Genomic DNA, 12,747 nt, shown 5'->3' with positions numbered 1-12,747 from the left:
ATGCATCGAGAATACTAAAACTAAACCCTTTGAACCACTTCCAGGCACTTATCTTAAAGAAGTAATCTGAAATGAAGAAAAACTGATGTGTAAAGATGTTTAATGCAAATCTATTTATGACAGTAGAAAATTAGAAGCAACCTAAATATCCCAAAATAAGGAATCTGTTAAATAAACAATACTACATCAAAATAACTGAATACTGTGCAACCATTAGGAAAGCTTATGAAAAATGTTAATGATATGGGAAAATGCTCATGTCATAGATGCAATGGGGGAAAAAGGTAGGATTAAAAAAAGCTTACACATGTTAAGTTTTCACTTATGCTACCCCCAAATCCACACATACAAAGGTATGAATAAACAAATACAGACTGGAAGGAAATACATGAAAACAGTAACCTACAGTAATTATCTCTGGAGAGTGAGATGATAGGTAATATTTATGATATCGTCTTTATCCTAAGTATTTAACACTACCCTATAATTAACAAATAATTCCATCTGTTACCAAAACAACAACAACAACAACAACAACAACTGGAAATTAATTTCAAAACTCTTTCCTAGCAGTTACCAGTTTTAGCTGGCGTTGATATTGCCATCATCATCATTAACCTCATCACAATTTTACTGAGCATCCCTGTGTGTGGAGTTGGGGCAGCAGGGCGTCCAGACCTCTGCGGCTCCCGCAGTCAACCAAAGCCACCCAAAGGCCGTTCAGATAAGAACAAACCCTGCCCGGTTCTACCTTGGTGTTCTGTAGCAGAGCGAGTCCATTGCAGGCATTTGCTAGAAGAAAGTCTCCACTCAGGATAGCTATTTTATTTCCAAATTGCATATCTTTCAGTGGCCCGTCAGAAGACTGCAATTCATTTAAATTTACTATCCCACGATGTACAAGGAGAGCAGTATGGATAAGTTCTGTGATCTCTGCCAAACTTCTTTGACTAAAACACAAAGGTAAGATTTGTCTGAGTGTAAAGAACACCATCTGTTCAGTATTGTCAGATTTTAGATTTCAACAACAAAATATTTCATAGATTAGTGTCTCTTTTTTCAGGTTATTCCTTTTTAATGAAGTTTTTTTCTATTGAGATATAATGGACACAACACTATATTAGTTTCAGGTGTACAATGTAATGATTCACTATTTGTACACACAGCTGACTCTTGAATAGCACAGAACCATGTGAGTCCTTTTATGAGCATTTTTTCAATAAATACGTAGGTAGTACACAATCTGAGGTTGGCTGAATCTGCAGATGTGGAACCACGGATACAGAAGACAGACTGTGGGCCGTGGACATTCGTGGATTTTGATATCTGAAGTGAGTCTGGGAACCAATCTCCTGTGGGCACCAAGGGAGGACTGTATTGTGAAATGATCACCACAGTAAGCCTAATTAAATCTGTCACCACACAGTCACAATTTTTTTCCCTGTGATGAGAACTTTTAAGATCTACTCTCTTAGCAACTTTCAAACACACAATACAGTATTATTAACCACAGTCACCATTTACACACTATATCCCCAGTACATTATATCTTCATTTTTTTTTTTCTTCTTGGTAATATGTAACTAGAAGCTTGTAACTTTTGACCACCTTCACCCATTTTTTTTCTCTCTCCCTTGGCCCATCCCAACCCTCCCCGCCAACCTCTGGCAAACACCAATCTGTTTTATGAGTTCAGTTTTTGGTTTTTGCTTTGTTCTTTATATTTCACAAATAAGTGGAGTCATATAGTATTTGTCTTTGACTTATTTCACTTAGCATTTTGAAGTTTTGTGGAGTTTTGTTTTCTTCTTAAGGTTTCAAATGTACTTTATTTCTTCAATCATGCCATATTTTAATGGGTACACAGTGTTTTTACTTATTTGGCATCAATTATGAGTCCGTTTTGAGGCAATTCAGTATTATATCAGCTAGATGATTACTGATTTAGCTGGTACAATACTGCCAGTAGGGGACAGGGTCCAAAGTATTCTAATCTGTGCTGCTGCATGTACCCATATAGCAACACAGAGTGACCCCGCCAGTATTACCATATTTGCATTGGAAATCAGGTATACATTTCTGGTGTCTCTGTCTTAGCTGAAGCATCAAATTCAGGGAAACATCATGAAAATGATGACAGAACTATGGCAACTGCAGCTGAGGGTTTGGTGTAACTTCGTATCAGGACCCTTGCAAAGAGACTTGAATGAAGTTTTTATTAGAGACTTTTCCACTAAGTTATTTGGGAGCTTTAAGTGGATCCTGACACCTTCCTTCTCTCTACCATTCCCTATTCTCTATCCCATGAGTCACCAGGATTCCCCAGAGAGAAGATGACCAACAACGGCCACCCCCCACAGTTCCATTTAGATACTTTGTTCTCAGTATAAGTTCAGGATTTCTAAGAATCCTTACTAGTATCTTATAAAATTCCAATTTAGGTGGAAATAGAATTTGTGCCAGTCATTAGTCCACGCACTTTTACACATGATCACTTTTAATCTTAAATACAAGGCTGTGGGATTTACAGAGATGAACAGATGTGGTCCCTTCCTTCAAGGACCTTATCTTTCAGAATAAGAACCACGATATATACCTACAGTAGTAATTAAAATAAAGAAGACCCTTGAGGAACTTATAGTATAGGACTGTATCAGATAGCATTTCAGATGTTTGTTTTCTTGTTTATACTTTTCTATAGTTTGTACATTTTCTAAAATGACAAAAGAATTACTTTATAATCATTAGAAAATCAACAATTACTAAAAATTTTAAACCTCATAACTACCTATGAAGGTATTATTAATCTCTTATTTTACAAGTGAGAAAATTGTTACACACAGTATAATGACTTGCCCAAAGGCACACAGTAATACAGAGCTAGAAATGCATTGAAAATCTGTTGCAAATGACCCCATGTGAACCACATTTCTTCATTTCCAGGCCCCTGTGTAGTTCCCTCCACACTAACTTTGGGCTTCACCACGTGACTTACTTTGGCCAAAAAGACATTAGCACAAGTGACATAAGCAAGGCCTGGTAAGTGTTTATGCATTAAGGCTTGTCAATGCGGTCACATGAGTGATCCCAGAATGGTAAGAAATAAAATGGTTGTTTCAAGTCACTAAAATTTAGGATAGTTTGCTCTATAGCAATAGGTATCTGATACAGAAACTGTACATCTAGGAGTGGGTGTTTTGGCAACAAAAGCCTAAACTATGTGTCAACAGCTTTGAGTCTGAATGTTTGGGGCTAGAGGTAAAGGCTGAATAAATGGCAAACTCTCAGTAGAATTTGGAAAGGTAGTGAGGAAACTGTTACTGGAGGATTGAGCAAGGACATATGGTATTATAAGGACATATGGTTGTAAAACTTTTGCCTGTGATAACTTGAAAGATAGAAAATATATTTAAATAAAAGCTTAAAAAGTAGGTAGTGAAAGTAGAGAGATCAGAAGAGGCTAAAGCAAAAGCCCAAGGGACAATGTAACAAAAGGATTTGACCTAAAGGTCAAATGTAAGGATTTGACCTAGAATAACAGCCTTAGAAAAGGAGACAAATACATATAAAACAATCAAATAAGAGACTCTTCTCTAAAAACAATGTACTGCTAGTTTCACAACTATAAATTATATAAAGATGCAATAAAGGAACCAAACAATTTGGCATCTACAAAGAAAAAGCATGTTTCTAATTTACTCCTTTTGCTTAAAAAAAGTAAAAGAATATGTAAAAATGTTCCAGTGTACTTAGTGTACCTAACTACAAATTGGGGAAGTAGGAAAAGAGGAACCAGTGAGTTAAACAGCTTCTGAAAAGAGTAAATTCATGGTTTAGATGAAAACCTCACTACATCCCAAAGAAAATCACTGAGGATGGAGGTTTAAGGACTGAGAAGTTAACAGAAAACATTTTTTTCAAGGGAGCTAACATTTAAAACTGTTCTTTAAAAGAGTAACTAAAAGAAATGAATAAAAATGTACTTTATTGGTATCCTGTAAATGTAGTTTACAAAAACGTCCACTGCTACACGTCACAAAAATTTGCACAATGAGATTATGAGCAAGTATAAATCTCAAGAAGGGTTCCGCACTGGATAAATCTCTCATGTAGTTCAGCTTATGAAAGAAAGCAATAACTAGGCAAGTCAAAGTTGTAGGTGTTTTGAATTACCCTAAGGATGAAAATGAATGATTGGGAGCTTTTAATAAAGACATCCATAATCATAAAACTCCATTCATTAAACAAATAGCAATCTTCAAATGCCTCATGGCCAGAAACAACAAAAACAGTGGTAATAATGAAAGTGAAAACCATAATTTGTACAGTACCCACGATTCACAAAGAACTTTTACTTATTTTATCTACTTGTGATTCCAATTACAGCATGTGTGGGGAGTACCTGGTTGGAACATTCAGTTTATGAAAGACAAAGATAGAACTCAGAGCCTCATTGTCATAGTGTCCAATGATGGTTTAAAATGTTTATTTACCTGATGAATAGTAAATGGGGGAGGGGGCAAAGTTACAATGCTACCAAGATTGATATATGCTCACCACAGACTTGTCCAATTTTCACCTTGAGTTCTAGGCACTACAGAAGAAAACTTTTCTGGGAGAAAGTAGGATAGACTTGACTCTCTGTTATAGTAGCTGGAGAAAGTAATCAAATTGTTTCAAAAATCATTTGGTTATACCAAATCAAGTGATTTAGCTCAATCAGAGGGAGATAACAATTCTCCCTCTGCTTATAACAGTTTGTGGGCAAATCCCTTAAAACTCCCAGGTCGTTCGTCTTCTCATCTCTGAAAGGAGGGGAACTGCAGAAAGTCTCTTCTAGCTCTAAGATTCAGGGATTTCTGTCCTAAATTTAATATTCAGTCCTAAAATTTTAAGATTTGGGGATTAAAAAAATTACTTAGACTGGTAGTTAATAGTTACGCGTGTGCCTTGTTGCTCAGTCATGTCCAACTTTTTGGGACCCCGTGGACTGTAAACCGCCAGGCTCCTCTGCCCATGGAGATTCCCAGGCAAGAATAATGATCGAGTGGGGTGCCATTTCCTACTCACGGGGATCTTCCCAACCCAGTGATCAAACCCACATTTCTTGCATCTACTACATTGGCAGGCAGATTCTTTAGCACTAGCGCCACCTGGAAGCCCAGTTAATAGTGAAAAAAGATAAAATTACTGTGATGACTGGTACCTACTTTCTAAAGAAACAGAAATGAACCGACTGGTCATCTTGAAATCTGTTCAGCAATTCCACTCTAGTACTGTGCTCACAACTTCTAAGATTTTATCATTAGAAAAACAACTTCGGGCCACATTATACAACTTTTAATTTAGTGTTACAGCAGTGACAGTATGAAAGAATCTACTGAGTTTCTAATATAAGGGAATAGATTCAGAGCGCATGCATCTTTGGCATTTTGAGCTTACCCCTTCCTCCTGTTTGGAATATGGCTCAGCTGCCTGGGGGCACAATAGAAACTTTAAGCATTTCAAGAGAGCCCACAACCTAAGGATGGTAGAGCAAGAAGAAATGAGAAGCCTGGACCTCTGGTGATGTCTTAGAGCTACACTAGCGCTGATGTACCTGTCTTTACACTTCTTGATATCTGAGATAAATAAATACCACTTTCCTTTAAGCTATTGTTTGTTGGACTCAAACTCCTAAAAGACATAGTCAATGAAAACTGTATAACAAAAATGATAAAGGTAATTTATGTTTATATTTCTGCACTCTGATTTTATTTACCTAATATTATCTCTTGGAGACAGTTTCATGTTATTTACAAATAAAATCTCCTTGCTCTATTTAACACCTCTTCAGAGGTCCACTGTGTACATGTGCCATACTTTTGCTGCTATAGGGTGAATGAGAAATAAATTTTTGTTTAAGTAATTTTTAAGAATCAGTCCATGCATTACTTTTGGGAAGTCTTTCCTCACTTCCCCAAGGTTAACTCTTTCTGCATTTGAAAGCCTTTGAGCACAACTCAGTCATCTGTTGTACGACGCTGTCATTATTACTTGAGCCGTCTTTCTTCTCGCCACCTCTCTTCTTTAAATGATACTATCCTATTTCCCTAGGCTGCCTATAAATATCTTTTAAACTAATAGTTCTTTACTTAGTAATCAATTTTATAAAGGTAGAGGGAACAGCTGTCACTCTTGAGTTTCAAAAGATAAGGAATGATGTAAACTGAAAAGTCAGATTTACAGACTCAGAGTTGGAAGTGACCCCAGAGGTCAATTAAGCTCAATTAGCCCCTTCCAGCGGAGAAGGCAATGGCACCCCACTCCAGTACTCTTGCCTGGAAAAGCCCATGGACGGAGGGGCCTGGAAGGCTGCAGTCCATGGGGTCAGGAAGTCAGACATGACTGAGCGACTTCACTTTCACTTTTCACTTTCATGCATTGGAGAAGGAAATGGCAACCCACTCCAGTGTTCTTGCCTGGAGAATCCCAGGCGTGGGGTTGCACAGAGTTGGACACGACTGAAGTGACTTAGCAGCAGCAGTAGCAGCCCCTTCCAGGGATAAGCAATAAATTACACAGGAGCCAGGTCTCCTGATGAATAGTTTTATCAGAAATTGTTCCTAATAGTAACTTGCATGCTAAGTTGCTTTAGTCATGTCTGACTCTTTGGGATCCTTTGGACTATAGACCGCCAGTCTCCTCTGTCCATGGAATTCTCCAGGCAAGAATACTGGAGTGGGTTGCTATTCCCTTCTCCAGGGGATCTTCCTGACCCAGGGCTCAAACCCAAGTCTCCTGCATTGCAGGCACATTCTTTACCATCTGAGCCACAAAGCCAATTTGGAAATATTAACTTGAAATCTCTAAAAATGTTTTACACATTTAAGTTTGTGTTAAAGTAACAGAAGGGTCAATAGTGTTTCATCACACAGGCAAAGGAGATAAAAGACAATAGAGTCTTCCTTCTTATTCTATTTTTTCCTTTTTCTTCCTCTTGCTTTTCTTCTTGAGAGGTCTACGATACAGTAAATAAAAAATATTTCCCCTTAGAAATAACAATTGTTTACCCTTTGCCATTTTCAACAATTTTAAAAGATGTATTTCTTGAAAAAACTTTATTTTGGGAATTTTCAAATATAACAAAAGTTGAAAATGTAGCATAAAGAACCTCTGTGACCCTAATCTTGTTTTACTTACATCTTTCACTCTCCTTCCAGGTTCTTTTGAAGCAAATGTCAGGTTATCATGTCATTCCATCCAAAGATACTTCAACATCCTATTTTTAAAAATGCCTAATAGTGGAAGTGGCTCTCACTTACTAAATTGCTTTGAGCCAATTAATTATAGTATGCTGAGCAACTTTATATAAACTTGCAAGCATAATAATAGTTCAATTAACAGATTAATAAGTAAAATAATGTAAAATGCACAAAAGCTCTCTGGGGTAAGCACTATCTCTACTGCTTCCTTCAGGAGGAAGCTGGGTTGGCAGACTAAGTAACTTGCTCAAGTCTACATAGGGGGTAAACTGCAGACCTGGAGTTCAAGCCCAGGGCTCTCTGATTCTAAAGCCCAAAACACAAAATATACAAAATTCCAGGTAGGCAAGAGTCACTTATTTAAAAGTCATTTTATTTGAGCCCTAAAAGATTTTTTTTTTAAGTTGGAAAACTGATTTTTACATTCATGTGGGAAGAATAAATTTGAAAATTACAAAGAAAATCTTGGAAGAGGCTGCCATTCTAGATTTTAAAACTTATGAAGTTATTGCAATTTTAAAAAGAATAGAAACACCATGAGAACTAATAGACTAGTGGAACAAATTCCAGAAAGAGATCCAAATATATTTGAAAAATTAATTATGTATGATAAAGATAACATTTCCAATTGTTAGAGAAAAGATGGAATATTCTTATATACAAACAATGTTGAGGCAATTGGCTATCTACTAAGGGAAAGAATAATGACGTTAGATCCCTATTATACTCCAGGGATAAAAATATTAGTATATTTAGATAAACCAAATATATAAATGTGAAAAACAAAACTGTAACTTTAGGAAAACATTCTTATGACCTTGGGGTGAGAAAGCCTTGCAAAATAAAACAGGAAGTTATAAGTTATAAAGAAAATAATGAATAAAAATGAGTGGCTAAAATATACAAAAATGTTTATATAATAAAATACAGGCTGAGGCAACACAGATTTGAAATAACACATTTGCAACACACACAACAGGCAAAAGATTACATTCAAAATACATGTGGAGCTTGTCCAAATTGGACAAGAAATTAATAGGAAAAAGATAAACAGCTTAAGAACAAAATGGGAAAGGATATAATGAAGCAATTCCAGAAGAAACACAAATGGCCAAAACCATATAAAATGATGCTTAACTAATAATTTGGAAATGGAATATTATAAGAATAATGAGATAATATTTTTAGTCCATTAGCTTTGCAAAAATGAAAACGATTAGAAATGAGGCAAGCAGGAAGATGAAGAAACCATGAGGTCATCACTTTATTCCTTTGCTCAAGACCCTCCAGTGGCTCCCCATCTCACTCCGGATAAAAACCAAAGTCCCAACAATGGATTATTCCAAGGACCAACACAATCTTCCCCCGAACCTTTACCCTCTTACCTCTATGACTTCATTTGCTACTCTTTTCCTCTTTGCTCACTCTCCTCTAGCTACATTAGCTTCCTTGGGGCTCCCTGAACATGGCAAGCTTGTTCCCACCATAGGGCTTTTGCCTCTTCCTGTGTCTGGACTAATCTTCCCTTATATAATTGCAAGATTTAGTCACTTGCTTTCTTCAGGTCCCTTCAAAGCGTACCTAAGCAGAAAGTCTTCAGGTGCTACTGTGCCAGGTTCCAAACGTCAAGAGGACCAAAGTTCCTTTGCTATCCTATGAATCTCTTCATCTGGCTACTGGCTCCTATGCTTTAATTTTGTTGCTGTTCACTTGCTAAATCAGTCTGACTCTTTGCAACCCCATAACTGCAGCACACGTGGCTTCCCTGTCCTTTACTATCTCCTGGAGATTGCTCAAATTCATGTCCATTGAGTCACTGATGCTATCTAACCAGCGCATCCTCTGCTGCCCCCTTCTTTTGCCTTCAGTCCTTCCCAGCATCAGGGTCTTTTCCAATGAGATGGCTCTTTGCATCAGGTGGCCAAAGTATTGGAGTTTCAGCTTCAGCATTAGTCTTTCCAATGAATATTCAGGGTTGGTTTCCTTTAGGATTGATGCTTTAATGCCCTCAGTAATAAACCATTCTTCTGATCCTTTCTTTGCCCTTCTCTCCACCATGGGGAGGCTGACCCCCTACACTCTGCATCTCCTGAGCTCCCATACAAGCTAGCTGGTTTCCACTTAGATTGGAAGCTGACAGAAGGAAACTGGAGTTTGGGAGGAGAGAGAGATATTTATTTCTTCTCTGCTGCCTCCATGTCTATTGGTCTTAACCAGATGGTCTTTCCTTCACAACTTGAGCTGTGATTCTGAAAACACCATTTCCACCCTTGTTCCATCAGCCTCACAGACAGGAGAACCAAGAAGAACTACAATCTTGCAGCCTCCAGAACAAAACCCACCACCACAAAAAGTTAAACTAAACAAAAAGGCACAGGATTATGTCCCAGATGAAGGAACAAGAAAAAAAAACCCACAAAGTGCACAGGACCAGTAAGGCCTTTGCTGACTACTCCATTTACAATAGCAACCTTCCATTCCAGTCTGCACTCCCTAGCTCTACTTCCTGCCCTTTTTCCCCTCCACAGCACTTATACTAGTTATTTCATCTGTGTTTTGTTTCTCTCTCCAGGGTCCCACAAAAAGAAAGTTCCACAACAGCAAAGAATGGAGAAAGTAGGGAGGAAACCTGATAAGAGCAACAGAATTCCTTACATATACTTCAAAAATATCAAAATAGCAATAATAAAAAGAAACAGTATATGCTTTTAACACTAGGTAAAAGGAACTTTCATGGTGATAACTTTAACTGTCAACTCTGAATTTAAGGTTTTCCATGACTGCAGCAATCAAAACTGATCTTGCTTCATCCTATCATATGGGAATGAGAATTCTGATTTTAAAAATGGTGACTGAACCCAGAATCTCAAAGCTGTAGGCTGCAGTAATGGTAACTTCCAAATAGAGATCAAGTCACAGGTTCAAGGGCTGAAATATTGACCAGGCCTTCTTTCAGCTCTGACCACACACACTGAGCAATCCTAAAAACGACTGGGGGCTCTGCATCTCTTTTAGGAAAGCTCACCTGACAGTCTAAGTTAGCATACAGAGAAAAGAGGCAGAAAGCAAACAGCCTTTGCATCTGGTCTCATTGAAACGATTAGATATCTAAGCAATGTTAGAATCTTTCTGTCCCATGAAAACACAAGATCTCAAAGTGAGGGGTAAGAAAAGACAAAATCCTTAAGTAGTACTTCAATGAGAACCTTTAAACAAAAGTAAAGTTCTCTCATATTCAATATTGTAATTTTGAGCTACTAATAGTTTGGCAGAAATGATTTTTAAATAATTACAACTAAACACAAAGATTTATCCCTCTTGATTAGTTTCCATAAAAGAAAGTTCAGTATTTTTAAAAATTTTAAATAAAATTACATATATTTAATGTGTACAACATGATGCTTTAATAAACATATAGTGAAATGATTCCTACAGCTAAGTTAATTAACATATCCATCTTCTTACAGTTACTTAAAAAAAAAATGGGTGACAGTTCAGTATTGATGTGTTCTGTAATTAATTCCCTCCATACCTGCCAACAATCTACAGAGAGGTGAGCTGCCTTCAGTGGTGGTACTCATACTTGAGAAAGCAGAGGATGCAGGGACTCAGCAGGAGTCATAATAGTTACTACTAGAAATCAGCCAACCAAAACAAAACCTGTAATACAGTTTCTCTTTATGCATGAACATAATAAAGTTCTGCTTAGTGATCATTTAATACACCTGTGAAACTAATAAACCATAACCAAGCTAGGTAATTTACTGCCCTTAAGAACATTTCAAGAAACATTATTTTGAAAAACTAGACACAACTTGACACTGTCACATAATTATCTTGCAGGTTACCAAGATGCTTATTATAAGGAGAGGTACAGCTAACCTAAGAGTATGTGGTTTCTGGAAAGGCGGCTGAGCTGGGCTGGGCTGCTCTCTGCCAGAGAAGCAAAGGGCAAGCCTAGCTAGGCCTCCTTAGCTAGGTCCCTAAAAGTACTTTCCGGTTTGCATATCACAAAACGGGTTAAAAATACTTGAGATTACAAAAAAAACCTAACAAGACATCTGGGTGCTGCGGCTGTCACTGTCAGGACAGTCCTTGGAGGGAATGCCCATATCAATTCGGTTTATCAGATGGACAGCTGATCAACATTAAACAGATTTGCTCTGGGCAGACCGAGCTGAGCTTCCTGACATGAATTCCAATGAGAGCCCTCTGCACTCTACCACTGAGCTCTGCCATTTTTTACTGTTGCAGCTCCCCGGACATATGGGAATCCCTAGTGATGAGCACATAAAGCTGCCTCTAACTCACGTGACGGCTCATTTCCCCCGGCTGAAGGCAGACATTAATATCCTGAGGAGATCAGACCCACCTCTCTGACCCCCATCTACTGAAGCAAAACCACTGTCCTATTTCTTCATTTAATAAGCTTTTAATGAAGAAAAGCAAAATCCCCTCTCTGACTGCAGCACAGTTCTACATGAAATGGTTATACAAATACATCTGATTCTGTGTCAAAGTTTCCAAAAACCCTGTCCCCCTCCTCACTGGAGTGTAGATTCTGTCACTTGCCCCCCTACAGTGTCATTCTTTCTGCTGAAATATAAGAGTCTGGTTCTCTGCTCTGATAATTATGAGCCATCGCTACATTATGGCAGGTGGAGGATTAAAGAACTGGTTACAATGAGCAAGCTGGTGTTTCAATTTTCAATATAAACCTTTCTTCGAAGATTCATCATGGAGTTATGAAATTTCCTACAGGCTCAATCAGACTGGGAGAAAAAACAGTTCAGTGAAACCCATAAAGTACACCAGAAAATGCTTGGGAGCTATATTAGAATGTGAGAAACCTAAAAATATTTAGTGAATTGGAGCTGGCATACATACTTTGGTTGTAGAAGTGGGATGGCAAACAAAGAAGATAAGCAGATTTTTACCTGTGATTCTTTAGGAGATTGTTTAAAAATAAGGGGAATCAGAATCATTACTGAACTTTAGTGCTGGATCCACTGCCTATTGCCAGGGCTTTGTGAGTTCTGAACTGTTCATGAGAGACTGCGGTGTGAGTTTTCTCTTCTTTTGAAAGCAAGTAGGGGTTAGGAGAAATGCGAAGGCTGCATGTTAAATGGGGCACAGGAAGCACTGTGGGAGTGAAATGTCATTCTGCAAAGACCTCTCCAACTGAATAACAAGAGGCAATGATGTCTGAAAAGGGAACCTTGGCAGGCTTCATTTAGACCATGAAATGTGTCTGAGGCTGGGAGATGTGAAGGTAAGGTGAGCATAAAGTGGCAAAGATTTGTTTCGTATGAAAAAAGGTGTCAGGATACAGGCTATGTAATGACATGCTTTAAATCTGATGACTTACACCGGCTATCTAATCAACCTAGGAATCCAGAGTCACAGATCCTAAATGTTACCCCAAATATTTTGCGTATGAAAGGATGGTGGGTCCCCATGTGTTTAAACCATGGACGGTAAAAACCATGGGCGGGTACTCAGC

At 37.9% G+C, this 12,747-nt stretch overlaps 1 protein-coding gene across 7 annotated transcripts in view; it reads right to left on the bottom strand.

The window, feature by feature from the left end:
• The window catches only part of PDSS2 (decaprenyl diphosphate synthase subunit 2), a 273,201-nt gene that overhangs the window by 119,505 nt on the left and 140,949 nt on the right, over nucleotides 1-12,747 (bottom strand). For all 7 annotated transcript variants that reach the window (XM_043889762.1, XM_043889763.1, XM_043889765.1 and 4 more), the window contains one exon: nucleotides 752-950. In XM_043889762.1, coding sequence (XP_043745697.1) covers nucleotides 752-950 — 199 coding nt within the window. The remainder of the gene's footprint in view (nucleotides 1-751; nucleotides 951-12,747) is intronic.

The sequence above is a fragment of the Cervus elaphus genome, chromosome 28 (assembly GCF_910594005.1).
Source record: "Cervus elaphus chromosome 28, mCerEla1.1, whole genome shotgun sequence".
Lineage (NCBI taxonomy): Eukaryota > Metazoa > Chordata > Mammalia > Artiodactyla > Cervidae > Cervus > Cervus elaphus.
Note: the sequence above shows the minus strand (reverse complement) of the source record. Positions and strands in the feature narration are given on the sequence as shown.